The 25976-nt window shown below is 40.5% G+C and overlaps 2 protein-coding genes across 3 annotated transcripts; both read left to right on the forward strand.

The window, feature by feature from the left end:
* Nucleotides 1-246: 246 nt before the first annotated feature.
* LOC111957799 (alpha-1-antitrypsin) lies at nt 247-6748 on the forward strand. 2 transcript variants are annotated; one of them, XM_070436950.1, is made up of 5 exons: nt 247-333; nt 4498-5238; nt 5536-5803; nt 5927-6074; nt 6321-6748. In XM_070436950.1, the coding sequence occupies exons 2-5, from the start codon at nt 4506-4508 to the stop codon at nt 6516-6518; spliced, it is 1347 nt and encodes a 448-aa protein (XP_070293051.1). In that variant the 5' UTR covers nt 247-333; nt 4498-4505; the 3' UTR covers nt 6519-6748. The 2 variants fall into 2 exon arrangements, with proteins under 2 accessions (XP_070293051.1, XP_023834583.1); XM_023978815.2 differs by lacking the exon at nt 247-333 and adding an exon at nt 3695-3783.
* A 4908-nt stretch (nt 6749-11656) lies between these two features.
* On the forward strand, nt 11657-24844 carry LOC111957987 (carnosine N-methyltransferase). Its single transcript, XM_023979131.2, has 8 exons — nt 11657-12084; nt 13745-13940; nt 14431-14597; nt 14741-14881; nt 19091-19269; nt 19634-19747; nt 22558-22661; nt 22817-24844. The coding sequence occupies exons 1-8, from the start codon at nt 11936-11938 to the stop codon at nt 23000-23002; spliced, it is 1236 nt and encodes a 411-aa protein (XP_023834899.1). The 5' UTR covers nt 11657-11935; the 3' UTR covers nt 23003-24844.
* Nucleotides 24845-25976: the final 1132 nt, after the last annotated feature.

The following is a 25976-nucleotide window of genomic DNA, read 5'->3' on the forward strand; positions in this document are numbered from 1 at the left end:
GTTTACAGCCACAGGAGAAAGACAGGAGACACACACACACACACACACACTCACACACAGTGCAGAACAAACTTTCATGTTAAATCCATGTTACTTTTACTCCAGTGAGGTAAATCTTGTTTACATAGTTTTTTAACTTAGAAAGTATTTTTGCAATCTACAGTACATTTGTTTTGTTCAGTCTATAATGGTTATGTACATAGTTAAGGAGTGCAAAGTCTATAAGCAGTGCAGACTCTTGACTAAAGTTAATATGGGCGGCAGGTAGCCTAGTGGTTAGAGCGTTGGACTAGTAACCGAGAGGTTGCAAGATCGAATTCCCGAGCGGACAAGGTAAAAAAATATTTAGTTCTGCCACTGATCAAGGCAGTTAACCCACTGTTCCTAGGCCTTTATTGAGAATTAGAATTTGTTCTTAAATGACTTGCCTAGTCAAATAAAGGTTAAAAAAATATATATACTGTATATTTCTCTGTTATACTGCAGTGTTAAAAAAATATAATGGACACTGAAATATGTTCCTGAGTAGTGCCATGGCAGGAAATGCATTGATTAGAAGGTTACTGAAGTGTGGTTTGGCTCTTAGCATGCCAATGAAGTAGTAGCTCACTATTGCATTGTTAAACAGTATAATGTACCAGACATGGGTATAAATAATAATATGCCATTTGGCAAACGCTTTAACACAAGCAACTTACAGTCATGCATAGATGTTTTTTGTATGGGTGGTCCCAGGAATCAAACCCATTATCTTGGCGTTGCAAGCGCCATGCTCTACCAATTGAGCCACAGAGGACCACCGTATATACATACAGTTGAAGTCGGAAGTTTGCATACACCTTAGGCAAATACATTTAAACTCAGTTTTTCACAATTCCTGACATTTAATCCTAGTAAAAATTCCCTCTCTTAGGTCAGTTAGGATCACCACTTTGCTTTAAGAATGTGAAATGTCAGAATAATAGTAGCGAGTGTGATTTATTTCAGCTTTTCTTTCTTTCATCACATTCCCAGTGGGTCAGATGTTTACATACACTTAAGGCATTGCCTTTAAATAGTTTAACTTGGGTCTGTCACGTTCCTGACCTATTTCTGTTAGTTTGTTGTATGTGTTAGTTGGTCAGGACGTGAGTTTGGGTGGGCATTCTATGTTGTCTGTTTCTATGTTGGTTTAAGGGTTGCCTGGTATGGCTCTCAATTAGAGGCAGGTGTTTGGCGTTCCTCTAATTGAGAGTCATATTTAGGTAGGCTGTTCACAATGTTTGTTTGTGGGTGGTTGTCTCCTGTGTCTGTGTATATGTTTGCACCATACGGGACTGTTTGCGGTTTGTTCGTTTTATGTAGTCTGTTCCTGTGTCAGCGTGCTTCGTGTATATGTAAGTTCGTTTGTTCAGGTCTGTCTACATCGTTTTGTTGTTTTGTTAGTTATATCAAGTATAGTTCGTTTTCGTCTTTGTCTGTTTTGTTTATTTAATAAATCATGTCATTTCACTACGCTGCGCCTTGGTTCGATCACTACTCCTCCTCTTTGGATGAAGAGGAGGAGGACTGCCGTTACAGGGTCAAATGTTTCGGGTAGCCTTCCACAAGTTTCCCCAAATAAGTGTGGTGAATTTTGGCCCATTCCTCCTGACAGAGCTGGTGTAACTGAGTCAGGTTTGTAGGCCTCCTTACTCGCACACGCTTTTTCAGTTCTGCCCTCAAATTTTCTATAGGATTGAGGTCAGGGCTTTGTGATGGCCACTCCAAAACCTTGACTTTGTTGTCCTTAAGCCATTTTGCCACAACTTTGGAAGTATGCTTGGGGTCATTGTCCATTTGGAAGACCCATTTGCGACCAAACTTTAACTTCCTGACTGATGTCTTGAGTTGTTGCTTCAATATATCCACATAATTTTCCTGCCTCATGATGCCATCTCTTTTGTGAAGTGCAGCAGTCCCTCCTGCAGCAAAGCACCCCCACAACATGATGCTGCCACCCCCGTGCTTCACGGTTAAATTGGTGTTCTTTGGCTTGCAAGCCTCCCCCTTTTTCCTCCAAACATAACGATGGTCATTATGGCCAAACAGTTATATTTTTGTTTCATCAGACCAGAGGACATTTCTCCAAAAAGTACGATCTTTGTCCCATGTGCAGTTTCAAACTGTAGTCTGGCTTTCTTATGGTGGTTTTGGAGCAGTGGCTTCTTCCTTGCTGAGCGGCCTTTCAGATTATGTCGATATAGAACTCGTTTTACTGTGGATATAGATACTTTTATACCCGTTTCCTCCAGCATCTTCACAAGGTCCTTTGCTGTTGTTCTGGGATTGATTTGCACTTTTCGCACCAAAGTACCTTCATCTCTAGGAGATAGAACATGTCTCCTTCCTGAGTGGTATGACGGCTGCATGGTCCCATGGTGTTTATACTTGCGTACTATTGTTTGTACAGATGAACGTGGTACCTTCAGGCGTTTGGAAATTGCTTCAGGCGTTTGGAAACCAGACTTGTGGAGGTCTACAATTTGTTTTCTGAGGTCTTGGCTGATTTATTTTGATTTTCCCATGATGTCAAGCAAAGAGGCACTGAGTTTTAAGGTAGTCCTTGAAATACATCCACAGGTACACTTCCAATTGACTGAAATGACGTCAATTAGCCTATCAGAAGCTTCTAAAGCCATGACATCATTTTCTGGAATTTTCCAAGCTGTTTAAAGGCACACAACTTAGTGTTTGTCAACTTAGTGTATGTAAATTTCTGACCCACTGGAATTGTGATACAGTGAAATAATCTGTCTGTAAACAATTGTTGGAAAGATTACTTGTGTCATGCACAAAGTAGATGTCCTAACCGACTTGCCAAAACCATAGTTTGTTAACAAGAAATGTGTTGAGTGGTTGAAAAACGATATTTAATTGAATCCAACCTGAGTGTATGTAAACTTCCGACTTCAATTTTACATACAGTCATTAAGGCAAAGGGTGGCTACTTTGAAGAATCTAAAGTATAAACTATATTTTGATTTGTTTAACACTTTTTTGGTTACTACATTATTCCATATGTGTTATTTCATAGTTTTGATGTCTTCACTATTATTCTACAATGTAGAAAATAGTCAAAATAAAGAAAACCATGGAATGAGTAGGTGTGTCCAAACTTTTGACAGGTACTGTGTATATACAAGACCGTTCAAAAGTTTGGGGTCACTTAGAAATGTCCTTGTTTTTGAAAGAAACGCAAATTCTTTGTCCATTTAAAATACCATCAAATTGATCAGAAATACAGTGTAGACATTGTTAATGTTGTAAATTACTATTTTAGCTGGAATTTGTTTTTCTTTCAAAAACAAGGACATTTCTAAGTGACCCCAAACTTTTGAACGGTGGTACATATACTGTATATAACCATGCACAACAGAAAATCCACAACAGACATGAATTGCACAGTCCTATGAAATAACTAAATGAAACAGAACAACACAGAGCCTACAACAGAGCAATATTGCACAATAGCTATCATTTGCTGTGTTATCATCCAACTAATTATTGATGATCTCCAATGTCCTTTGTTTACAATATAAATGTTTTAAAAGTTTTTGTGTCCTGTGCCAATTCTAAATGAACAATGTTGTGGTCAGCACTCCTATGCAGGCAATCATTACACTGTTCAAATATGGGGGCATGCCAGTACCAAACAAACATGTCAAAGTTCAACCACTGACAATCCCAAATGAAGGACACCACCCGATCCTCAGTATATACACAGATTTTGGTACAAAGAGCCCATAGCTGCTGTCTATAGGGGTGAGTACTGTACTGCTATCTATCTCTAGACTGCAAGACTTTTACTGGTCACTGGCTCTATAGCACTGTAATGGTTATCTCCAAACATGGTTCACTGGATTTGTCTGGTGTGAGGCCCACTAATTGATAAACTAAAGGTATTATTTACCTTGACTAGGATTAAAAATGTCTTATTTCCAAAATGAATAAAAACGAGACAAATATTTTCCAGGAAATATTAAATGATAAGAGTTTGAAAAGCTAGTCTCTGTTGGACCAGTGCTGGAGACCACAGAATAAAAACATAACAGAATTTGAATACTGATGTGGGAAGATAAAAACACAGTTTAGTTCAATGGCAGGTTTGAGATGTACAATGTTCTTTGATTCAATGAAGACTTTGTCTTCACTGGAACGTTCCAGACCCTGCCATGTTTACTAGTCCACCTCGGGTACAGAGTGATGTAATAGTGTGACTGTTAATAATGTGTGGTGTCTATGTTAAGCTTATGCTCCAAGAAATATTTTGATGTGATCTGTTTGGAAGTATAATTTTTCTCTGGTAATTGAACTATCATGTATTTCTAAACAGTAATTTACCACCCACTGGTTATTACACCTTTCTTACTTTTTTAGTGCCTCTGTCATATCGCTGAATCTACCTTTAACCTCTGACTATTGTGTAATCGAAATAAAATTGATTGTGTAATGCTACGTTTTTGAACTTTGTGATAGTTACCAAGATGAGGACAGCCTTGTGTTTGTGGATCGTCATGGCAGTGCTCTGCCCAGGAGAGGTCAAAGGTCATAAAGGTCACGGAGGTGACCGCCACCAGGGTCAAGGGCTTGACCAGGACCATGATCACGGGCACGATAACGACCATGACCACGGGCACAGTCGAGACCATGAACGCAGGCGAGACCACAACCACGGGCATCATCATCCTGAGCCCGGTGACAATGGCACCAAACCAGTGATACAAGGTAACGGGGGGTTTGCCTTCAGCCTGTACAAGCAGCTGGTGGTTCAGCCTGACAACCAGGGAAAAAATGTGTTCTTCTCCCCACTGAGTGTGTCCCTGGCCCTGGCTGCTCTGTCCGTGGGGGCCAGGGGTCAGACTCACCAGCAGCTCTTCACTGGTCTGGGCTTCAACAGCAGCCTACTGACACAAGAACAGGTGGACCAGGCCTTCCAGACCATACTCACACAGCTCAACCAGAAGAACGGAGTGGACCTGTCCATAGGAAGTGCACTTTTCCTGCACAACACCTTCAAACCACACCCTGAGTTCCTCAAGGACATGAAGCGCTTCTACCTCTCCGAGGGTTTCACTGTCGACTTCACCAACACGGCCGAGGCCATCGACACGATCAATAAATACGTGGGGGAAAAGACTCGAGGCAAGATAGACAAGTTAGTCAAAGATCTGGACCCAACCACTGTCATGTATCTCCTCAGCTACATATACTTCAAAGGTAAGAGGATTTTGCAAACTTTAAGATAAAAAAACAATAAGCAAAAAATGTAATAGAGTTCACATATTTGATTGATGCAGACCTTGTGGACATATGTAATTCCTTCTAACTCTGTCAATATGTATTTTTGTCTCTGGGTGTTGGTATTAATGATGCCACTGTACTTTTTGGCTGTATTTCCTGCTGAATCTTGCCAGGTCTCCCTCAGATTAGATTTTTTTTGCCTCAGATTTATCGCTTTTAGTCTGGTAACCTTTAATCATCATCATAATATTTTACGATTTTCTAATTCTCAAGGAAAATGGGAGATTCCATTTGACTCTAAAGACACAAAGGAGGACACATTCCATGTGGATGACAACACCACTGTTACGGTCCAGATGATGAGCGTGAAGAAGAGGTTCTCTGTCTACTACGACCAGGAGATCTCCACCAGTATCCTGCAGCTCCACTACAACGAGTCAGTGTCAATGATGCTGGCGCTACCAGAGAAGGGACTCGCTAGTCTGGAGGAGGCCATAGGTCAGAACCACATCACCAAGTGGCACAGGTGGATGAAGGCCAGGTATGACCTGTCTCAATCAGGACGCATCACTCTCATAGAACTAATGAACGTTGGGTGGGTGAAACAACCACATATCACAAGCATTGCAAGTAAAATCTTCTTCCTGTCCAATTTTGTCTTTAGGGAATACCAGGTGCATGTTCCCAAGATGTCTATCACCACAACATACTCCCTCAAGGACGTCCTGAGTGGAATGGGAATGCCGGACATATTCAGTAATGGAGCTGACTTCAGTGGAATATCAGAGGATCTGAAGGTGGCTGTTTCAGAGGTATGGAACATTTTCACTCTCAATGTTTTAATGCCTGTCAATCAATTCTTCCATGAAATATGATACATTTTGGCCTCAATATTGTCGTTATTTTCAATTAATTCGCTTTTTCAGGGAGCCTCTGAAAGCTCTCTGTGGCTCCCCAGGGGTCCCAAGAGAATCACTGCCCTAGAACATATTGTATGTGAACCATGTGACCTAGGCCTATCTACTGTACATCGGACTGCATTGTGTGGTTGTTTTCAGGTGGCGCACCAGGCCTCCTTGGATGTGGATGAGGCCGGAGCGACTGCAGCAGCTGCTACAGGTGTGGTCATCACGCCCCTCTCCTTCCGACGCACCCCTGTGTTGAAGTTCGACCGTCCGTTCATGGTCATTGTCATGGACCAGGAGACCAGGAGTATTCTCTTCATGGGCAAGATCATCAACCCAGCCAACAAATAAAACCAGTGCTATGTAAAACCAGTGTTGTAGAAAACATGTGCTCTATAAAAGCTGTGTTCTATAATCGCAAATTGAAGCGTAAGCGCATGCTTTGCCTGTGCTGCTGTTACAAAACCCATCCAAACTTCTCTGGCTCAATCTAGCCTGGGAAGCTAAAACTAACAAGCATGTAAATCCTCTGTATTCACTTTGGTGGATATTTTTACAACTACTAAATGCATATCACCATTTGCTGCCTGTCTTATCTTTTTATCTTTACTGTAATGGGGAAATTTAAAGATGACCAAAGTTCATATTTAGTTAAGTGATCAACACAATGTTTAGCATATTTGGAGTTTCTGTAATACACATAATTGCTCTATTTGTGACACTCAAGGTGCAGTTGATGGTCACTAGACTTGATGCTGAATGTTCTGGATTATTCTCATATCTGTTGATAGTGAATGACACCAGACTGGAGGTACTGAGGACTCACTGATTATTCACTGTTGTATTGTTTTGAAGACATTTTGTGAGTACTGTGGGGCCATACTTGTGAACATAAGCAACCATTTACATTTAAACCGTTTCTCTGGCTCAAAATGTGTATCAGCCAATTCAAATCGTTAATTTACTTGCACGTGACAGAACGCTAAATTGAAGCTGGTCCCATCAGATTAAAATGGCAAATGTTAGCCCTATGCTAACCTCAACAGGTGGCAGTGATTATATCCTGGAACAAGTTCTGCATCAGCAAATTTAAATCGTTGACATAGTTGGACGTGTTCCAACACTTGTTCATGGAAGCCTCCTGAACATACCTGAGTCCAACAGCACATTCTGATCATCCAGGCAACTTTCACGTGTATTTGACTGACTGTTCAAATTGCTCTCTAAAGTGCCTAGTCCATGTAATTGTGGCAAGGGTTTGAATCTCACAAGTACTGTGTCAGTGTGATGAAAAGGGATGTAGCCTACAGCCAACAGCTTGGAAATTAAGAATTAATTTAATAAGGAGCTACCTCTTTTAGCCTTGCACACAAACTGTTAGTGAGGACTTGGTGGACTGTATATTCTTTAGGTTTTACTTCATGTGTTCGCTCCCGTTTGCTGGTAAGGGCACAGATGACAGACAGGTAGGATTCCAGTTGAGGTGGTTTAATAACTCTGAATATACACAGGCACGGAACAGCACCGCACAGCGTATGTAGTATGGATGGGCTAAGGCACTTAGTGGTCTGGCAACTTGCTTCAACCAAAGTGTGTGTGTTTGTTATATCAACAAGGACACCCACTGGCCTTGGCTAACACAACGAAAGCTAACTGGTGAAAACACAAGGATGGGTGGAACTTTCTCTCACTTGACTACTCTGAGCTGATCTTCTTCTCCGAACTGGAGATCACCCAGCATGCTCTGCTCCACTTCACCAGTGGGCAGAGCTAGGGCTCTGATATGAACTAGCATTACTGATATGATTAACTACAAATACTTCACAGCCTTTTGTACACAAACACACTGCTATTGCCTAATAATCATATTGCATAGGCTATATTACATGGACGTGTACACCTACACCGTTTTATATGGATTTTTATAATCATCTGCTTTGTCACATTGGCACCCCAATGGTGGAACAAACTCCCTCACGACGCCAGGTCAGCGGAGTCAATCACCACCTTCCGGAGACACCTGAAACCCCACCTCTTTAAGGAATACCTAGGATAGGATAAAGTAATCCTTCTAACCCCCCCCCCCCTTAAAAGAGTTAGATGCACTATTGTAAAGTGGTTGTTCCACTGGATATCATAAGGTGAATGCACCAATTTGTAAGTCGCTCTGGATAAGAGCGTCTGCTAAATGACTTAAATGTAAATGTAAAATGTCACGTATGAGTTATTTGACTCGAGGAGGAGGAGAATTACAAAGTGTACAGTGATTATAGGTTGCACTCTTGTTATCGTCCGACAGATGGCAGTATTGCAGTTTTCTTTTTAAGAAGTTTAGCGTGAGTCCAGAAGACTCGAAACGACAGTCTTAATGGAGGAAGAGACTTGGCTGTAGAAGTAACAGATGATGAATAACTTCTATTTGACAAAGTCATCTAACTCTGGTTACTATAGGAACTCCAATCAACGTACTGCAGCTATAACCTACATTCATTCATATCAGATAGTGTCCTGCTTATGTTATAACCTACTAATGCATATGGGACTTTGTATGGTACACCTCAATTCATGATGAACCCCATTAACCACCTTGGTCATATTCCATATGTAGCCTCGGCTTTCAGGACAGTGAGGTGAAAGCCTGGTGGAGCCTACCCACAATGTGATTAACTTACGCCCTTTCCTGGCGAGGAGACATTCGTGTAGGCTATATTCTTATATAGACTACACTTACATGTAGGCTTAACCAGTGGTGTTATGTACTTTTAAGTAAAAATACTTTAAAGTACTAGCAAATTCGTTTTTGGGGGTATCTATACTGTACTTTACTATTTATTTATTTGACAACTTTTACTTCACTACATTCCGCAAGAAAATACTTTTTACTTCATACATTTTCCATGACACCCAAAAGTACTCGTTACCTTTTGGATGCTTAGCAGGACAGGAAAGTTGGCCAATTCATGCACTTATCTAGAGAACATCCCTGGTCATCCCTACTACCTCTGATCTTACGGACTCACTAAACACAAATGCTTCGCTTGTAAATCATGTCTGAGTGTTGGAGTGTTCCCCTGGCTATCCATAAATCATTTTAAAAATAAAAACGGACCATCTGGTCTGCTTAATATAAGGTATTTCAAATGATTTATACTTTTACTTTTGATTCTTACGTGTATTTTAGCAATTACATTTACTTTCGATACTTTTATTATTTTTTATTTAACCTTTATTTAACCAGGTAGGCTAGTTGAGAACAAGTTCTCATTTGCAACTGCGACCTGGCCAAGATAAAGCATAGCAATTCGACACATACAACAACACAGAGTTACACATGGAATAAACAGAACATACAGTCAATAATACAGTAGAAAAATAAGTCTATATACAATGTGAGCAAATGAGGTGAGATCCTTAATATACTTAAGTATATGTTAAACCAAATACTTTTAGACTTTTACTCAAGTAGTATTTTACTGGGTGACTTTCACTTTTACTTATTAAGGTATCTTTACTTTTACTCAAGTATAACAATTAGGTACTTTTTCCACAACTGGGCTTACCACACTTTATACCCTATGCATTATAAGAATAATTTACTTCGTCACATGCCTTTTGAATCGAACATCAAAGACCGGCAGTGAATAGTTTTTTCCTCAACAAAAGATATTGATGCGAGGGGGGAATCGAACCCATTTTTAAAATACACTATACATTTGTAGTCAACCACATTAGCTGTGTGCCACCTAGAAGTGATGATAATAATGAAGATGATAATAGCCTACATGACTTGTGTGCGATGTACAATAAACGTACATGTTGTAAGGACCTCATCCATATTTTTTCACATAAAAGCCCATGGATGTGTGTGAAACAGAAACAAAAACGTGGGATTTTGTCATATGCGGGAAATGTTGTGTAACCTTAGTAGTAGCTAGTACCCTATAGTCAAGGATGCATCAACGCAATATTAGCACACAACATTTTGTTATAAGACCAACATAAGAAAGTAATCAAGACGACTAGCTTGTTTAAGCCTCCGCCATGTATATCTCACTAGGTCAGGGTATTTATATATCCACTAATTCCAATATATCCATGACATTCATGATTTCCTTAAGTGCCCGAGGGTGATAGTTTGTAGTGTGATTTCCTTTCCGGTCCATAGAGGTATTTAAAACTGTATTAAAATCCCCACCAAATAATAGAGTCTAGTGTTGCTTGTAGAGTTGATAAATTCTTATATATATTTTCAAAGAAGCTTGGATCATCATTATTTGGACCGTATTGGTTAATAAGCCATATCTTTTTGTTGTCCAATAACATATTTTAAAAAATCCATCTACCTTGATGATCTGTTTGGACAATTTGCACATTTGGATCAAAATTACTGTTAATTAATATCATCACCCCTTTTTAATTTCTTTGCACATGGGAGAAGTATATTTCGCCCACCCAGTCTTTTTCCCACAAAACTTCATCTAAAATTGTTGAATGAGTTTCCTGTAAACAATAGATATTATATTTCTTCTCTTTTAGCCAGGTAAATATTGATGGTCTTTTCTTATTTTCTGCTAAGCCATTACAATTATAACTGGCTATACTTATTTCACCACTTACCATAATGAGACACGTTTCAGTTCTATTTAATGTACCATTAAACAGTAACATGATATGATCCTTAACTAGAATATCAAAGCACTTCATGATGACTGAAGTGAGTGCTATCCCGATAATCGGTATTCACATGAAGAAGTCTGTAGCATCCAGTAGAGGCTGCTGAGGGGAGGACGGCTCATAATAACGGCTGGAATGGAGTCAATGGAATGGTATCAAACACATCCAAGACGTGGTTTCCATGTGTTTGATACAATTCAAATGACTCTATTCCAGCCCTTATCAGCGGCCTCCACTGGTAGCATCCGAAAGGTTTGGCCTAAAAAAATAAAACAAACAAGTTTTTCTCTACGACCCCCACAAGTGTCAAGGGACTCGTCAAAAGGTAACGCATACAAGTATGGAGGTAGTTTTATGGCAACAAAAATAAGGGGTTAAATGTGTAAAAAAATTACTTCCTGAGCTTTCTTATATCTCCTAGATATAGGATAGACACTTCAAAATCTTATTCCTTATGATTTATTTTTTGACGGTCTTTATTGCCACATGAATGTGTTATTCAATGTGTTTCTATGGGCTATAATGCGTTTCTATGGGCTATAATGCGTTTCTATGGGCCAAACGCAACATTTTATCAAATATGTTTTTATAATTTTTGATAACTAAAGGGGTCCTATAATTCAAAATCAAATAGCTTAATGATCCATGATATGACCTTCTTAAAACAATTCCATATGTAAGCTTAGAGCCCCCCACCTCAACGGCTTTGACTTTTAAGAATTACATTTCAATGTTTGCTTATGTTCGCAGGTATGGGCCTTACTGATTCTGTTTTGACTTCCTACAAGCCTTTCAGGTTGGTGTTTACACATTTGGTGCTGTCTGATGTCTGATTAGGATATAAAGGGCCTGTCTCCAGGAGGCCAGTTATACATTTTCTCTGCTTCTGTGCTGGGGCTGTCTTCCTGTTGCAACTTGTAATAAACCGGACACACATACACAGGTAAAATCATTTTCTGCTCGAACAAAAAATACAGCAGTAGCTACTAGTTAGCTCACTGCCATAGTTAACTTGCCAACCAGATGAAAGGTCTATTACTTTTCCTGGCTCACTCCATTGTTCGATTGGATGGGTCTGAGTACAACATTCAGACATGGCGGAAGGAACGGTGGACCAGGTTACTGATGGAGAGCAAGAAGAAGCATATTTTTACCGAGAAAGGATTAAATGTACACCAGAAGAGGAGACAAGGCTCGAAAGGCAACACTTTTGGAAAGTGATCGATGCGTTTAGATACTACAGGTACGGACTGTTTCAAAACAGCAGTAGTATTTGGTAGCTAGCTTACCCATAAAGTCATTTGACCCAGACGGTCTGGCTATCGTTAGTTCAAGTTTTTATTAGTCGTATGTACGGGATACGCCGTCTAACGTTGCAAGTTCCTTCTCGACAATGCAACAATAATAAGAAATAATAAAACAAGAATAGGAACATGAAGTAACGTTAAATGACTCATGGAAGGGGGATCGGGGGTGTTTAAATTGTGCAGTTGTGATGTGTGTGTTATGTTGATAGTGTAACGTTTTGTCCGAAGATTTTAGAAGAGGGATGACTGATTTTTGGGTTTGACTAGTTCTCACAGCCCCAAAGTCATGGCTAAACCCCGCCTATTTCTACAATGTCTCTTCTTAATTAAAGGCCCAGTGCAGTCAATAATACTGTGGTTAGAATAATAATGTGAAAATTATGATAATGACCTTTATCAAGTCCTCCTTTAGTCAAGTCCTCCTGAACTTTAGTCAAGTCCTCCTGAAAATGCAGCCTTTTTAGGCAACCTGGTCTCAGCACATTTTGTATTATTCTGTACGTAAACCCGAGACACTCAATTTAGTATGATATGTTTCGTATGGTATGTGATAATTGCTGGATGTCCGTCAATTATTTCGTATGATATGTTACGATTTACAATTCCTATTATATGTTATGAATTTGCAAAACGTACAATATGTAACGAATTTTCAAAACGTACGATATGTTACGATTTGGCAAAACGTATGATATGTTACTAATTCTAGCTAGGTGAGTTAGCTAGCTCGCTAATGTTAGCTAGGCTAAGATTAAGGTTAAGTTTAGGAGTTAGTTTAAAGGGTTAAGGTTAGCATTAGGGTAAGGGTTAGATAACATGCTAAGTAGTTGCAAAGTAGCTAAAAATATAGTAAGTAATTGAAAAGTAGCAAATTAGCTAAAATTGTCCGTAATGTGATTTGAACTCGCAACAGCTGCATTGGTGCATTGGACAGCTGCATTGGACCAAATCAGATTTTAAACCTAACTTTAACCTCCCTGCTGACCTTATGGGTAACCCTTAAGTTAAGACCCCATTTTTACAATAGTCAATTTTTACTTTGTGGTAACTAGTGACAACCCTAATTATGTTGCATAGCTAGCTAGCTAAGATATATTGTGTATTTATATCAGGATTTATACCGTTTTGGATAACTACATTGTCCCATACCATCGCTATTTAGCTAGTAGCTAGATAACAGCAGCACAGGAAGTGGAGCTAGCTCTAGAAAATAACAAATATAACTAAAAGAAGATGCAAAAACAGCAAGAGCTATAATGTCCAGGCTGACAAACATTTACATTTCAATACAGTTAATCTTGTTACTTACAAACAAGAAGGTCATACGTGATTATGCCTAGTCTATACAACCATGTTCACCATAATGGAAGCTGCTTAGAAAAAAGGGCGTAAAAGGGTTTTGTGAATCTTTGTGTCAAGTCATTTCAAGGAGTCTGCATATTGGATTAGGCTTTATCATATTTCAAAAAGGCTATAAAATATGAGTTTCTATTTCCCCCCATCTGTGTTTCTGGACCTCCATCTTCTCTTCCTCCTTTTCACCATGGCACCACCCTTCCCTTTTCCTTTGTCTAATTCACCTCCCCTTAATCTCAGGATGCATGTTCAAGAGCGGGTGAATCGAGCAGAACGTCAGTTCCAGAGTCTTCCGAAGCATCACCAGCTGCTGCTGCCCGGGGTCTTGCCCAACCTGGCCCGTATCCGCCGCAGTGTGGACCACAACCAGGAGGTGCTGCAGGCCATCGTGCTCAACTGTGTCCACATGTTTGAGAACATGGAGTATGGCGAAGAGGTGAGCTAAACGGTCAGAAAAGGTCACACTCATGCTTTCTCGTAGTCACACCAGACACTACTTGTAGCCCTCAAACTACTGGAAATCAGTTATTTTTAATGGAAAGAGGAGACACAAGGAGTCATTTAGCAATTTAACCACTGGCAACTAGAGAACTCGCTACCAAAGTTGAGAATTCCAACTTTATGCAAAATGGTCAGTGATGCGAATGCAGGATAACCAATCGGAGTAGGGAGGGTCTTACTTGCTAGCTTTGACACTGTGCTGGATAGGCTGCATCTAGGTGTTTTTGTGCAAGAAAAATACAGTACTAGTAGGAGGAGCTGCATATGTTTTTCTATTCTAGTATACCACACCGGCACACATTTCAGTGGTTCTTGTAGTAGTGTAAATTATATTAGAAGATAGATCTTAGATTAATTTGCCTCCATGATCCTTTCACCATTGGATGAAGTTTGAGGAGTTGAAGTGAATCTGTCTTTCTGTCCAGGATGACCTGAGGAAGGTGGGCACGTCTTCCACGTTCGACATGGACAAGCTCAAGTCCACCATTAAGCAGTTTGTGCGTGACTGGAGCGAGGCCGGCCAGGCTGAGAGAGACTCCTGCTACCTGCCCCTCATCCAAGAGATCCAGAGACTCTTTCCCAGCAACAAGTGGTGAACACACACACACACACACACACACACACACACACACACACACACACACACACACAGTCTTGAATTCTAAATCAGCTGTGTGATTTTGTATTTTGAATTACGTGTGTATTCTGTCAGTGATGGCGTGGTTGTTTCTGTAGTGATGTGTCCAAGGTGAGCGTGCTGGTTCCGGGGGCAGGGCTTGGTCGCCTGGCATGGGAAATCGCTCGTCTGGGTTATGCCTGCCAAGGCAACGAATGGAGCTTCTTCATGCTCTTCTCCTCAAACTTCGTCCTCAACAGGTAACACTCACCCTCAGCCCTAACCAAGGGTGCAAGTAGATTTAATTTCTTCCCATTATGGGACCTCCTATGTGTGCACCTCAAAAATGTATGGGTGTAACAGGCCCGGCCCTGGATGTTCTGCCACCCTAGGGAAGACAAAAAATTGCCACCCCCCCTCCTATCCCGCTAAACTAGAATGGTGTACAGCAGGGGTCGGCAATAGGTTTGGGCTTGGGCCAATTTTTTTATCAGCAAATAGTCGGCAGAACAGAACTATAAGAACAGAACATAACAGCAGCCCAATTCATAGGCCTATTCATAACACATCTGGTTAATAGGCTATATAGTCAGTTCAATGTCAATAACATATCATATTTTCAAACTGATAACACTGATAAAACCAATGTCTCTATTAAATTCGTTTTTATATTTCTTTGTGCGTTGATTGGGGAAAAACGGTTTGCAATCAAGAGAAAATGTTGCTCTGAAAAACTTTCAAAAGAAAGGTGGATAATGAAAATAGAAGTTTCAGGGAAGAATGGACAGCGAAATAGGCGTATTTCTCCAATGTCAAACCAGAGAATGTTCGCAACGAAACGGTTGCTGTTTGCAAATAATTAAACATTAGACATCCTTATTAATCTAAATATGGCACTTTCAAAAGTTACCTTTCCACCCAGACAGACACTCAACCAACACAGAATAATGTAAGCTTCAACTGTTGACATTCTGAAGCTCAGCTGCGGCCTATTCTGCCCCTAGTAATTTAACTTTTAATTTTCTGAAAAGAGAATATATTAAACCCAACTTCTTAGAGATCGGCGTCCCGTCAACGGGACAGTTGTAAATCATTCAGCGCCTTGTGTCACAACAGATTTTAGAGAAACAACAAATGTCGGTACATATAAGTGTCTTATATCGGCTGAAAGCTTAAATTCTTGTTTCACCGTGACAGGTTTGATAAATTCACCTCTGAAGGTGAAATGTGTACTTACATTCTGAAATCTTGCTCTGATTTATCATCCAAAGGGTCCCAGAGATAACATGAAGTGTCGTTTTGTTAGATAAAATCCCTTTTCATATCCTAAAAAGGTCCATATAGCATGCACAATCGATTTTGTATTTCCACTCGTTCAATTTGCAAAGAAAGGAATCTGTGAAATTCTCACCCTAAACGTTGTTTCAACCAGTCAAATCACGTTCGTATGAATTCCTCAGAGATCCTAGAACGTAACGAGACTTCACTATATCATTAGGGGTGTAGTATATCCTATAGGACACCATATTTGGTCAGAGAGCGACACCTTCATGGCACGCCAATGACGCGGGTGGTCTTCACTTGAACGACTCTAACTTTGTCAAATAAGCACCAATCGGGGTCAAACAAAACTAGCTAGATAGCCCATGAGCTGGGCTTTATGGGAGTATCCGTGTATCTGTCGTAAAATGTAGCTACTAACCTTGTACGAGAGCATGCCATTTCATTTTGGACAAAAAAATATAAGAATATTCAGACTTATGAAAACTGGTTGTTTTGCAAATGTTGAACTATAATATGGCTACTAATACTGGAAAAGCTAAATCAAAGTCCAAGTATACAGATTTCAAATCAAAATCAAATCAAAGTTTATTTGTCACATGCGCTGAATACAACAGGTGTAGTAGACCTTACAGTGAAATGCTTACTTACAGGCTCTAACCAATAGTGCAAAAAAGGTATTAGATGAACAATAGGTAGGTAAAGAAATAAAACAACAGTAAAAAGACAGGCTATATACAGTAGCGAGGCTATAAAAGTAGCGAGGCTACATACAGACACCGGTTAGTCAGACTGATTTGAGGTAGTATGTACATATAGATATGGTTAAAGTGACTATGCATATATGATGAACAGAGAGTAGCAGTAGCGTAAAAGAGGGGTTGGCGGGTGGTGGAACACAATGCAGATAGCCCGGTTAGCCAATGTGCGGGAGCACTGGTTGGTCGGCCCAATTGAGGTAGTATGTACATGAATGTATAGTTAAAGTGACTATGCATATATGATATATGATATTCTTGCAGAAAAATGTCATATGAATGCAAATGCCTCCTTCACGATTTGCCCAAATGTACCTGGGTGACTTCACACTAAATGTCATGTAGTTCGCTCATACTTCAAGTTACCCGTCTGAAACTTTGCACATACACTGCTGCCATCTTGTGGACACCATTAGAATTACAACCAGAGTGATGGCTGGAAGTGGGACCTTTCTGTTGCATTTCAAAGATGGTGGTAGAAAAAGAAACGGTTTTCTTTTTTCTTTTTTCTTTTCTTCTACCAGATCTATTGTGTTATATTCTCCTACATTCAATTCACATTTCCACAAACGTCAAAGTGTTTCCTTTCAAATGGTACCAAGAATATGCATATCCTTGCTTCAGGGCCTGAGCTACAGGCAGTTAGATGTGGGTATGTCATTTAGGTGAAAATTGAAAAAAGGGGTTTATCCCTAAGATTTTTTAATAAGGCATCAGAGTTAAGCACTGTTATAGAACGCGTTATATTATCTGGATACTTTTCATTGATTTATTTCTAAATATAAACTTAACAATAGGTATAAGTGTTGCCCTTTTCTTTAACAAAGGGTATGGCATACCCTCACTCATTTTGAGCCCTGGTTTTAACCGAACACACCAAGCCCTTCTCAGACACCAAGGTATTTAAGGAGTGCACGGTGACAGTATTGGAGGCTTTGGCTATACTGGCAAATCTATGGATAGCATAATTGTGTCTGTCAAACAGGTAGGCCTACCTCTTTTTGGGGGGAATTGGAAGAAATAGCCTCCAACAAAGCCCTCTTGTTGTTAGTGAAGTCGAATTAAAATGAAGACAGTTGTTGAAATGAATTACTTTCAGCACCATTTGCTGTCCTCCTCTGTTTTGATTATGCCGTAGCCACACCAAAGGTGATGTTTGCCCGCTAGCCTTTTTAGTTGACTTTCTCCTGCACTCTCGCTCCTCATTAATAAGTTAATGATTGAAAAAGTGTCTGTCTCATGACATTGTAATACATTTAGTCTCCAGTCCATGGGTTACAGAAAAACCACATAGGCTGCTACTCTTTCTACCCGTAGGCTACATAATTTATGTTAAATTAATTTGATGGAGCGTGGTGGAGCGTAGAGTCTCTCCAACAGCACCCTGGAGAGGCGCACTATGTATGGATAAGCAAAAATATTTTTGCACCCCTGCCTGTGACAAAGTGGGCTCTGCTTATGATGGGGCAGCATCAGCGCTCACCTAAATAGCCCGCATGCCACTGGGTGAGAGAAGTTATTGTTTTTGGGCAGAATAATGTGAGGTGTTGTTGGAGGTGCATCTTGGTCAGTTTAAGTCGGAAAATGCTGCCCTCATCAAACTGCTGCTCTAGGTGGCTGTCTAATCCTGCCTAATGGGCGGGCCACCCGTAGGGCCTAATCATAGAATTATATTTAGAATTCCTATTAATTCAATTCTATTTTTCTGTGCCAGAATTATTTGTAATTTAACTTTTCTTGTGGCATCAACACAACCAGTCATGATGTTTGCATCTGATTTTCAAGGGCTCCCGTGCACGTTCATCCACTCGCAACATATTTCCAGCCTCCGAACAGTGGTGGATGGAAAGAGACATCCGTTACACAAAACACCAAAACAGTGTAATGGCATTTGGTGGTTGTCATTAGGCCAAAATTAATTCCTCCACTGCTGTCCGTGCGCGTCTCTCTGCCGTAGCAAAATGTTTGTGTTCTCCTCAAACCACATCGTATTTCGGAGCGTAGGCTATAGGCCTACCACCTGTTTTCAAGTCCATTCGCTCATTTTGCATGCCTCTAACATACAGTAATGATAACTGTAGGCTACTCCACCTTTTATTTTTCTTGACATTTTGTTTTCATTATTGGGATAGGCTCATGTTTTACCGATACGGCGTACCCGCACTATTTGTTTTGCCGTGACACCGTACCGGACCGCACCGCCTTACTTTCACCCCTGGCCCTAACTCAAACCTTGCGTATGATGCAATAATTCCGCCCTTGCATATGTTGCACCGTGTGTCATTTAATGTTGAAATGTCTGGTGTGTTTAGCTGCCTGAAAACTTGGGCCAAATCAATTGCCTAGCATATCAAATTAGCCCAATGCAATCCTCTTCGGACCCCTGTTGTTCAGCTTAACTTACCGTGGCTCTGTTCTGTCCTTCCTGAGGTGTGAAAAGGTCAACTCCATGACCCTGTACCCCTGGATCCACCAGTTCAGCAACAACAAGAGGTCATCTGACCAGACGCGGCCAATCAGCTTCCCAGATGTCAACCCCCAGAGCCTGCCTCCAAACTCGGACTTCTCCATGGTGGCTGGGGACTTCCAGGAGGTCTACACAGAGCCTAGTGAGTGGTGAGCTTCACACAGGCTGTATGAAAGATCAACAAGAGCAATGAGTGATCAGGGCCTGTGTTCACAAAACGTCTCAGAGTAAGAGTGCTGATCTAGAATCAGGTCCAACCTTGTCTGATTCATTATGTTCTGAAAGACTAAACTGATCCTAGATCAGCACTCCTGCTCTTAGACACGGGCCTTGTCTCTCTGTTGAGTGACAGGTTGTTATGTGAATTGGCCACGTCTTGAGCAGTCAATGGTGAAAGTGAGCACTCTGTCCTAGACACAGATAATTTTTGTATTACCTGTGTTGGTATTAGCAATAAGGTGAGACGGGTTAGACGAGTATAGTATCATTGTGGTCTTTCCTGTCAGACACCTGGGACTGCGTGGCTACCTGCTTCTTCATCGACACGGCGCACAATGTCATCGACTACGTGGAGACCATCTGGAACATTCTGAAGCCTGGAGGCGTGTGGATCAATCTTGGTGAGCGACGACATGTTCAACAGAGCTCCTTACTGACCAGTGATAGAGGTTCTCTACGCATTTTTTGGTGTAGTTCCTGTTTGAACTTACTGGTAGTGTATGACACGCTGTATGTCAGTGGCGGTCGGCGCCGTTTAAGGGAGGGTGTATTTTTTGGGGTTTGGAGCATGGCCTTATTTCTATTGGATGACTGTCATTAATACTACATTCACCCAGCTCAATATAACATCGGTTTAGACGACTACATGATACTCCCTATACCCATAAATTGTCCCTATACCCATCATGAGGTTGCTACAACCTAGCCTACGAATGAAAGCTTACAACATAGGTGCACACGTCGACAGAAAAATTTGAGTAATCAAAGTGACAGACAGTGAAACATTTAATACCGCCTTGCACACTCTTGACTGCATCTAGCTGATCTAGGGTGTAATCGTTAGTCCAACAGTTGCAAACTAGACTTTCTATTGGACAAATTCAGGTATGTTATCCCTGTTTCGTTCCATTTGCTACCGTTTAAGAAATGTTTTTCAACAGAATTGGCAGAATGAATACACCCCTGATCACACGCAAACAGTTCACTTTCATAGCAGCCACATATACTGAAACAAAAATATAAACGCAACCTCCAATGTTGTTTTAGAGAATTTGGCAGTATGTCCAACAGGCCTCACAACCGCAGACCACGTGTAACCACGCTATTCCAGGACCTCCACATCTGGCTTCTTCACCTGCTGGAGTATTTCTGTCTGTAATAAAGCCATTTCTTGGGGAAAATCTAATTCTGATTTGTCACGTTCCTGACCTGTTTTCTGTTAGTTTTTGTATGTGTTAGTTGGTCAGGACGTGAGTTTGGGTGGGCAGTCTATGTTTTCTGTTTCTATGTTGGTTAATGGGTACTTAATATGGTTCTCAATTAGAGGCAGGTGGTTTTCATCTCCTCTGATTGAGAATCATATTAAGGTAGGTGTTGTCACATTGTTTGTCGTGGGTTGGTTGTCTCCTGTGTCTGTGTTTGTTTGCACCATACGGGACTGTTTCGTTCGTTCGTCGTTTTGTGTAGTCATTTTCCTGTTCGTGCGTTCTTCGTTACATGTAAGTTCTTACGTTCAGGTTTTGTCTACTTCGTTTGTTGTTTTGTAGTTTGTGTAAGTGTTTTCGTGTTTTTCCGTTTTGTTTAATAAATATTATGTCTACAAGAAACGCTGCATTTTGGTTCGATCCCTGCTCCTCCTCTTCGGATGAAGAGGAGGAGGAACGCCGTTACATGATTGGCTGGGCCTGGCTCCCCAGTGGGTGGGCCTGGCTCCCCAGTGGGTGGCCTGGCTCCCAAGTGGGTGGGCCTATGCCCAACCATGGCTGCACTCCTGCCCAGTCATGTGAAATCCATAGATTAGGGCCTAATGAATTAATTTAATTGACTGATTTCCTTATATGAACTGTAACTCAGTAAAATCTTTGAAATTGTTGCATGTTGTGTTTATATTTTTGTTCAGTATACAAACAGCATGTATAATTCCTTCTCGCATCTACGCGCGGTCCTCCTCTCACCTTTTCCCTTTGTTTGTGGACTTCAGTGCACAATACAACAGCTGTATGTGACCAGGCGAGAAAAACCTTTCCAACCCAAACCTTCATACCATAACCGCTACACAAAGCCTACGTTTTTGTCACCATTTTAACTAACGTCATAGACAACATAGCTAGCTACTAGAACTAACTTATTAAAAAACATGTGTGGTATCCCGGAAGGTCTACCCCGGTTGGTGATAGAAGGGAGGTACGTGCCGCAACGTTGGCTCCCTCTGCTGGGAGTACACGGGCTAGGCACCCCGCCGCTGATGGCTCCAAGTAGAGGTAATTAGGCGAGAGTGCCAACCAGCAGTGCAGGCCACATAAAGGGAGCACCGTTGCACGCCGCGAAGGGAGAGAGAGAGACGGACACGGAGCAAAACCTGAGAAGGACAGAGTGAAACCTATGTTATTTAGTTATGTTTATTTTGTTGCCTAGTAAAGTTGTGTTTTCTGACTAGCACCTCCCTGTCTCTGTTAATCTCTGCACGCTCAACCCAACACCCGCTATAATCATGTAGTACAGTGTACAGCAAGCAGTTTAGTAGTTACACCGGGTGTTTGAGTAGGCTAAACTAACTAGCTGCATTCGTTAGCTAGGTAAGTTAAAGTGAAAATACAACGAAATACAGCTAGCTCTCTCTTGCGTCTCCTTCATTTTTGAATAAATTAATTTGTTCAAAACTGTTCAACTATTGTCTTTCTCTTTGAGTCAACTACACACCACATTTTATGCACTGCCGTGCTAGCTAGCTGTAGCTTATTCTTTCAGAACTAGATTAATACTCTGATCCTTTGATTAGGTCGACAACGTCAGTTCATACTGCAAGAGCTCTGATAGGTTGGAGGACGTCCTCCGGAAGTTGCCATAATTACTGTGTAAGTCTATGGAAGGGGGTGAGAACCATGAGCCTCCTAGGTTTTGTATAGAAGCCAATGTACCCAGAGGAGGACAGAAACTATCTGTCCTCTGGCTACACCTTGGTGCTACCCCAGAGAGTGCTGTTGATGCTACTGTAGACCTTCATTGCAAAACAGTGTGTTCTAATCAATTATTTGACAAAATGTGAATATATTTAGAATAGCTTTATCAAAATAGTATAACTTTTTTTATTGTTTCACTATTTTTATTTTTATGAAATTCACTGAGGATGGTCCACCCCTTCGTCCTCTGAGGAGCCTTCACTACTGTATGAATACTTTTACTAAAGCTGCGATTCCTCCCTTGTCTATAGGCCCACTGCTGTACCACTTTGAGAACATGGCCAACGAGCTCTCCATCGAGCTCAGCTATGAGGACGTCAGGGCAGCAATTTTAAAATATGGATTCCATTTGGAGGTAAAGCTGTTTAAAAATATATATATATATATAAAACAGGTGTACAGATTGGAGGAATAAGATGAACTACTACTACAAAAGTATAAACATTGTTTTCAGTTTCAGTTGCTTTGACTATCCTCCTTGGGCCTAAAACACCCTGTCTTTCACTGCAGGTGGAGAGAGAGTCTGTCCCCACCACCTACACGGAGAACGATCAGTCCATGCTGAAGTACCTGTACGACTGTGTTTTCTTTGTGGCAAGGAAACCTGACCATCTGTATGCCAACGGTTACCAGGTGGTCCATAAGAACAGACCGGAAGCTTCGCAACGGCGAGAGAGCTGCGACAGTCTGACGTGACATCGTCTGTCATGACATCGCAGAGCAACAACCGGAAAAAACGCAATTGGCCACCACCAAGAGCATAAAAAAAATTGTAAGATGACAGAAACACAAGTCAATGGACAGGTTTGCTTTCATGTTTCTTCTTCTTTATATTGTCTCATCGCCAGAGCTGCCAAATCACCTTCCTTCCTACCCTGAGCCTTTGAGATTGAGACAGATGCCTATTATGAACTCAAGTGACTAAATCTTTCAGCACAGGACTGTTTGTCTTCAGTTAAAGAGGCAAAGTGTTGCCTCTATCTCCATGGTGACCTGATGTAGTTGCATGCGTGTCAGAGACCCGCCTCTACGTCTTCCCATTGTATTTATTTTGTAAAATACAGTTACCAACTCTGGCTATTTATAGTATTATTTTTTTAATCACTTAAAATCATTTGCTGAAGTGGCTGGAGTTGGTTATTTTAACCTATATTGTATGATTGGACACAGATTGAGTTTCAGCATGACACCCTGGATCTAGTTACTGTCTCACTTAATAAAGAGAAACAATTCTTTAAAAAAAAGAAAACATTTCATTGACTGAGAGGGATTGTCTAATTTTCATGACTCAATAGTGTCTTTAGGGTCATTCCATGAAAAGTGCCTTTGATATTAAGTATTAATTGTGCACCAATATTGCATTTTAAAAGCCTGATATTTAAATGAAGTGCCCTTTAATATAGACCACATGGAGAATTCAATAAATCAGATTTTTTAAATATGAATAAAGACTTCCTTTCGTGCAAAAAATCCCTTTGTACACCCTCTGTGACTTCTAGAATGATTTTAACCCACATAACCCCAACATTTCTCCAAGCTTTTACAATCATTGTAAAGACCTAGTTATTTTGTTGCTTTGACAGTCATTTCTGAAGATTTTAATTTATTTCATGTGATTAGTGATTCATTTACGTCTGTCCCTCATTTTAAGGTCACGTAAACTGAACTCTCATTTTCTGGTGTTTTGTGGAGAAAAACTGAGCGGATCGAGCATAACACGTCAACCCTGTTACCCATAGATCGACATTCTAGAAATAATTTAACAATAAATACATTTTTATGAAGCTTGCATTCACTCCCTTCTGTCAAAAGGGGATTCATGGCTGATTTAAGAGGAAGTCATTGTTTACTTTATTTGACACTTACTAGTCATTTTTTTTTATTTGACCTTGAGATGGGAAAACTAGTTTTTTTATTAAGTAGAATATGTGCCCTTTATGGCAGAAGGTTAAAATTAGGTGAAAGCAATGTTTTTTTATTTATTATATGCACCTCTATATACACCTCATCAGCCCAGCCAGGCAATTTATAAACTTGATCTCCACTATAAAAAGCATCTAGACATTATCTCACATTTCTTTTAGACTAATATTTCGTTTTCAACATCGGAGATTTGTATAAACCTTACTGTCTGTCTCTCCGACATTTGCAACATTGTTTCAATATTCAAATTCGATCTCCTGCTGTCCCATAGTAATGAACGTGATGAGACAGACAGGCAGGCAGCGTTTTTCAGCCAGTCGAAATCACGAATCAGCTGGCATCATTTTTATGGATCTATACAAAAAAAAGGGTCAGTTGAAAAAAGGTCAAACGAAACGCAGCTAATTTGCAATCTTTCCAGCTTCAGTTTGAAGTGATTGTGTTACTGTAGCTGTGTTGTTGGGTAGCTCCTCTGAACAAACAGTGTCCTGACGAGTGAGCACATTTTCTATGCCAGGCGAAATTGCGCCTCATTGGCTCATTGTTATGGATGTATCCAAATAAATGCCACTAGAAAACAGCTTACTTTGCTGTTATTCTGGCTGCACTTTTTGACGTGACTGTAAGTTAGTTGTAGTTGGCTAGTTAGCAAGCAAGTTATAAGAATGTTGACAGCAAGTATGGCAATGGAACATTCTGTATCTATGGGGTCACGCCCATAGATACAGAACAAAAAGACTGAACGACTGGGTCGCGTCTCTAGCAACCCTAGATTTGTGTCGGGACAATATCTAGAATGAATCAAAATGACATTTTTTATGAAAATATGTCAATCATTATTTGAATATGTTTGGGCCATACTTGGGCCTAACAAAACCTAACAACACTTAAATATGAATCTCAAATTCCCTCTGTTTGCAGTTATACACTGCAATAAGTTGGAGCATTATGCCTAATTATGATCAATGTTAAAAAGTATGCAACAACTCCCCTTTTGTCAATTACTGTCTTCATACAGCCAGGTACATCTGAGAGTCACAGTTGGTTACAGAGGATACAGACATCAGTGGTGAATCCTTACCATATCAATACCAGTTAACACACAGCATACGTAAGGGAGATCCAGTGCATACATTTAATGATTTACTGACTATGATTGCCCTACCTAGGGCATTCATTCCAATATCTGGCTATCTCAATTACTCTTTCTCAAGCAACCGACATGTGGCACTGTTGGTGGAGAAGATTCTTGATAGTGGTGGGTGGGAATAGAGGACAGATACATCCTCTCATTGGACAGACCGGGTGTGTGTACAATTTACAGTAACTTTCAGTCAAAACATTGATACCTGTTAATTATTGGAAGTCTCTACACGGTCTTTACCTGGCAGTCTGAGGATGAGAACACCAGTATACATACAAGAAGTATACAAACAGACAATGACAACATACAGTGCAATCGGAAAGTATTCAGAGACTTTGACTTTTTCCACATTTTGTTACGTTACAGCCTTATTCTAAAGTGGATTAAATAGATTTTTGTTCCTCATCAATCTAAACACAATACCCCATAATGACAAAGCGAAAACAGGTTTGTATTCAGACCCTTTTCTATGAGACTCGAAATTGAGCTCGGGTGTATTCTGTTTCCATTTATCATCCTTGAGATGTTTTTACAACTTGATTGGAGTCCACCTGTGGTAAATTCAATTGATTGGACATGATTTGGAAAGGCACACAACTGTCT

Source organism: Salvelinus sp. IW2-2015, linkage group LG33 (genome assembly GCF_002910315.2).
Source record: "Salvelinus sp. IW2-2015 linkage group LG33, ASM291031v2, whole genome shotgun sequence".
Lineage (NCBI taxonomy): Eukaryota > Metazoa > Chordata > Actinopteri > Salmoniformes > Salmonidae > Salvelinus > Salvelinus sp. IW2-2015.

Bases quoted from the DNA above. Each gene is read 5' to 3' on its own strand.
- LOC111957987 (XM_023979131.2), top strand. From the start codon at position 11,936: ATGGCGGAAGGAACGGTGGACCAGGTTACTGATGGAGAGCAAGAAGAA. The intron at 14,882-19,090 runs GTAACACTCACC...GTCCTTCCTGAG, and splicing joins TCAAACTTCGTCCTCAACAG to GTGTGAAAAGGTCAACTCCA. The intron at 19,748-22,557 runs GTGAGCGACGAC...CCTTGTCTATAG, and splicing joins AGGCGTGTGGATCAATCTTG to GCCCACTGCTGTACCACTTT.
- LOC111957799 (XM_070436950.1), top strand. From the start codon at position 4,506: ATGAGGACAGCCTTGTGTTTGTGGATCGTCATGGCAGTGCTCTGCCCA. The intron at 5,239-5,535 runs GTAAGAGGATTT...CTAATTCTCAAG, and splicing joins CAGCTACATATACTTCAAAG to GAAAATGGGAGATTCCATTT. The intron at 5,804-5,926 runs GTATGACCTGTC...TTTTGTCTTTAG, and splicing joins CACAGGTGGATGAAGGCCAG to GGAATACCAGGTGCATGTTC.